The sequence below is a fragment of the Phytophthora infestans genome, genomic scaffold, assembly GCF_000142945.1.
Source record: "Phytophthora infestans T30-4 supercont1.462 genomic scaffold, whole genome shotgun sequence".
Taxonomy (NCBI): domain Eukaryota; phylum Oomycota; class Peronosporomycetes; order Peronosporales; family Peronosporaceae; genus Phytophthora; species Phytophthora infestans.
The window spans coordinates 78,715-82,780 of record NW_003303300.1 but is presented as its reverse complement, the minus strand read 5'-3'; the positions used below and the strand labels follow the sequence as shown (position 1 = coordinate 82,780).

The window sequence follows — 4,066 nt, the reverse complement described above, 5'->3', positions numbered from 1 at the left end:
TACTTTTACAATTGTCAGCCCTCTGTGGTGGTAGTCGATAAGAAGAAGCGGCTGAATTGGCGATCTGTGGTGAGAACAACACTTTTTTAAATAAATACTTCGAAGTACGTTACTTACTCTTTCATACTCATACAAGTACTTGAGTAAACGTTAGAGAGTATCCTATCTTCACCGGATGGGGTCGAAACACCAGCCTTGATAATCTTAGGAGACACTAACCATGCGGCATTAGCTTTTAAGTAACTTCGAAAGTAAGTACTCCGGAGTATCTGTTTCGACACGTGGCAACTATTTTGTGGACGTCTTCATGCAAAACCTCTCTACGCCCTTGAAAACTAGGCAAACGAACGCGAAAGACGAGCTACATATGGCGATACGAGAGCCTCACCTCCACAACACGCAAGGTGCTCTCGCACCCCAAGCGCCTCCACACCAAAGTCATTATTCAATTTTGCACCAACCACCGAAACTCAACCATGATGACCACTTTAAAGACCTCGTCCGCAACTTTACTTCTCGTCGCCACGGCTTTTATCGGCATCTCTGGAGCTGCAAACCTGCGTCAGATGCAGCGAAACTTGGGAGCTACGTACTCGCAGTCGAGTGACTTCCACGCTGAAATGCTTGCACGCGTTAATAAGGAACGTGCAGCTGAAGGTCTCCCACCCGTCTGCGGTAACAAGAAGCTGCTGTCGTCCTCCCAGCGTCACAGCGACGATATGGCCCAGAACAACTACATGGCTCACGACGGAACGGATGGCTCCACAATGTCCCAACGTATCACCGATGCGGGATACAAGTGGAGCGCCGTCGGTGAGAACGTTGCTGCCGGGCAGGAAGATGTCCAGGCCGTCATGGACGCATGGATGCACTCACCTGAGCACCGTGAGAACATCATGGGCGAGTACACGATGCTTGGTGTTTCGTACGCCTACAACGACAACAGCGAGTACCGTCACTACTGGACCCAGGACTTCGGCAAAGGAGACACCGAATCCTGCGATTCAGACTCGGAAAACCAGGAGCAGGGCCTCAGTCAAGAGCAAGAGCAAAACCCCGACCAGCAGCAGGTTGCCCAGAATGAGGACAATGTTCAGGGGGAGGCGGACAACGGCACACCGGTTCCCAAGACTTCCGTTTACGTGACCGAGGCTCCAAAAGAGGAATCTCCTTGCCCTGAGGAGCAGCCTGGTAAGGTCCAAGGTGCGACCGGCACGAAGACTGATGTACCCGTGTAGGACACTATTAATACTCCAGCGCCGGAGCGGACTGCTGAGGAACCGGAGACTCCCGGTAAGGTCAACGCGGCGAACGACTGTGATGCGAAGTTCTAAGAAGAGTAGATTCTAGTGTACGAAATAGATGCGAACACTTTTTTTGCGGAACGTATCTCGTTATGCCATTATACGATGGTTGGCGTCTAAACATTTACGTAAAGAGTGCAAGCTATTAGCTTACATCAGTCGAGAGGCGTCGCAGGATTCGACGTCGCTAGTGGCAAACTCCTGCGCCCAGTAGTGCGTGTACATTCCGTCCGGGTTGAAGGTGTAGCCTGCACCAAAGTGAGTGTAGTCGCCCAGGATGTTCATGCGGTGGCCGGTCGAGTTCATCCACGTGCCCACGACTGCGTCGGCATCCGCTTGACCACCCGCGACGTTTTCAGCGATCGATTTCCACTTGTAACCAGCTTCCGAGATGCGGCTTGGAACCGTGGATCCGTCCGATCCGACGTGGTGGAGGAAGTCGTTCGCTGCCATATCTTCCGACTGTCGTTGAGCGGCCTTCTGCAGCTTGGAACTTGCGCAAAGTGATGACAATCCGTTTGCGGCACGTTCCTTGTTGACGCGGCCCAACAGCGCACTGTAGACATCCGTTACTAGCGAGGATTTTTGCAGAGCTGGCGGGACATTCCGAAGTCTGACGTTGCCAGGCTTAAAAGAAGAGGTGGCGATAGCTACCACGACGATGACGAAGGCAAGCGAAGATTGGGCAGCACTCAGCATTTGCAGCAACACGGGATGCGCGTACGTCGGACTCGGTGAAATGAAGAATGTGTAGCTTCAGGCACTGCGGGCGCTAGGGAACAAACACGAACTGGGTGGGGCACACACGGTCGTACGCTAACGACCATTTGAAACGACGCTTTTCATTACGATGGGATCAAAAGCCGCTCAAAGGGCGTTTTCGACGTACTGAAGCGGTTATTAATACGCCTGTCGATCGCGTTCTGAGCTCTCAATATCTGCGCTCTACGTTTTCAATCTTTAAAATTCTGATGAAACCTTTTAGATACCATCGTTAGGTTTTGCCCTTACCTGGCAAGTAATCGAAATCTTTCCCGTTGCAACCGTCCATTGTTTGGGGTCGTGGCGAGGATGAGTTGGAGGGAATTCTGAAAGGGACGTTGGTGGGGTTATTGCCGCACGCGACGCTTCCACAGGCGTCGTCTCGCTCCACTGAAGTTCAGTGGCCAGCGATCAGATCGTTTCAGTACTCCATGAACCATGGGTTTGGTGATACCCTTCCTTTGTTTCTCGCTGGCGCGCCGTTTCATCGCAACTTTAACATGGAGGAGCAAAAACATGTTTCTTGGCTAAGTGCTATTGGTTATTGGCGAACGGTGCAGGACGCGAAATAAGTACCCATGGGTTACCAATTGAAAGCAGTTCGCTGGAATTCATCCTACAACTAGCCATATATTTTCAGGCTTGTTGACGCTGCAACGCAGCTATCTTGGAAGTTAGCGCTGCACTCCAGCCCACTTATCCATGATGTACTCGCCAAAGCACCCGTCAATTTTGCGCACCGTTCCGTCGAGCAAGTTATTGAAGTTGTTGAACGGCTTGCTATCTCTCGCACTTCTCGCATCACCTCCGATCCGCAGCTCGTTCACGTCGTCGACTGACGGAATAACAGCATCAAAGTCGGGGTAGTAGAAGAACACAAGCGAGTAGCGTTCGCGCTTGTCAGCCACGACTCGATGCACAGGTGATAGGCATTTCCCACCGGTCACGAGTGACAGGTAGTCTCCAGCATTGGCTACAAGCGTACCGGGGATGTAGGGCACGTCCACCCACTTCTCGTCATGGAAGACTTGTAAGCCACCGACAGGGTCTTGCATAATGAGCGTAAGATATCCCCAGTCCGTGTGTGGACTCGAGCCGATAAACTCGTGGAAATTCGCTGGTAGAGCGCCCTTCCCTCCAGTCAAGCCTGCGTACCGTTCGTACGGGAAATAGTGGAACATGCGCATGAGGGAGATGGTCTCGCCTTGATGGCAATAGTTGTCCAAGAAATCTGCAGACCCGTACAGACTTTGCGACAGATTCCGTGCCACGGCACGCGACGCCGCCGTCATCTTCTTGAAGAACTCGTTGAGTACTTCACGGTTGCTGACGGGCCAGTCGTCGGCTTTGGGCCAGACATTGGGACCCTGCAGTCCGTTAGCGAACGCCTCCTTCTTGCTCTCGGGCCACTCGTAGCCGTACGAGAAAGCTTCCTTGACCTCCACACGCTCGGTACTGCCGCTCTCCTTGCCCACGCCAATGTATCCGCGCGTAAATCCCTTGCCGTTCTGTACCACTGGGATCGCAGCTTTGGTCTCGTCGGGTAGAGCGCAGAACGACTCGGCGCTTTGCATCATCTGCTGGGACAGCACGTCGGAGATGCCGTGACCCATGAGGTAGCAGCAGCCGAAGCGCGCAAAGGCGTCGGCCAGCTTCTGACCTTGTTGCGGGTCGTCCAACGAGATGATGGGGATGTCAGAGCTCATAACGACCAAGAGATGTGAGCCTCACGTGACCGAACGTTGAATGATCAGTAGGCCCAGGGGTTCCGAAAATGCTATTTATATTTTGCTGGAGGATTCAGCAATACAAATAATTTTACCTATCTCTCCCCTGCAATAATTGAACATATTGCAAGAAATATATAGGAGTTTGTTTGGAGAATAAGTATTGGGAGATTATTGCGCTCCCCGAACGACCTTGCGCACAGTGGCTGCGCTCCAGTACGTGCGGCTCACCTTTAAAAAGAGGATACTCTCGAGATGCAGTGGAGTCATGGC

General features: G+C 52.4%; 2 protein-coding genes across 2 annotated transcripts; one reads left to right on the top strand and one right to left on the bottom strand.

Annotated features, from left to right (window-relative positions):
* Positions 1-285: 285 nt before the first annotated feature.
* PITG_21324 (SCP-like extracellular protein) lies at positions 286-1,238 on the top strand (the record flags this gene model as incomplete). The annotated part of the gene is made up of 1 exon (XM_002894789.1): positions 286-1,238. The coding sequence occupies one exon, from the start codon at positions 477-479 to the stop codon at positions 1,236-1,238; it is 762 nt and encodes a 253-aa protein (XP_002894835.1).
* Positions 1,239-2,662: 1,424 nt separating this feature from the next.
* Positions 2,663-3,797, bottom strand: PITG_21323 (uncharacterized protein; the record flags this gene model as incomplete). Its single annotated transcript, XM_002894788.1, has 1 exon — positions 2,663-3,797. One exon carries the CDS (start codon positions 3,770-3,772, stop codon positions 2,741-2,743), a length of 1,032 nt encoding a protein of 343 aa, XP_002894834.1.
* Between the last annotated feature and the right edge of the window lie 269 nt (positions 3,798-4,066).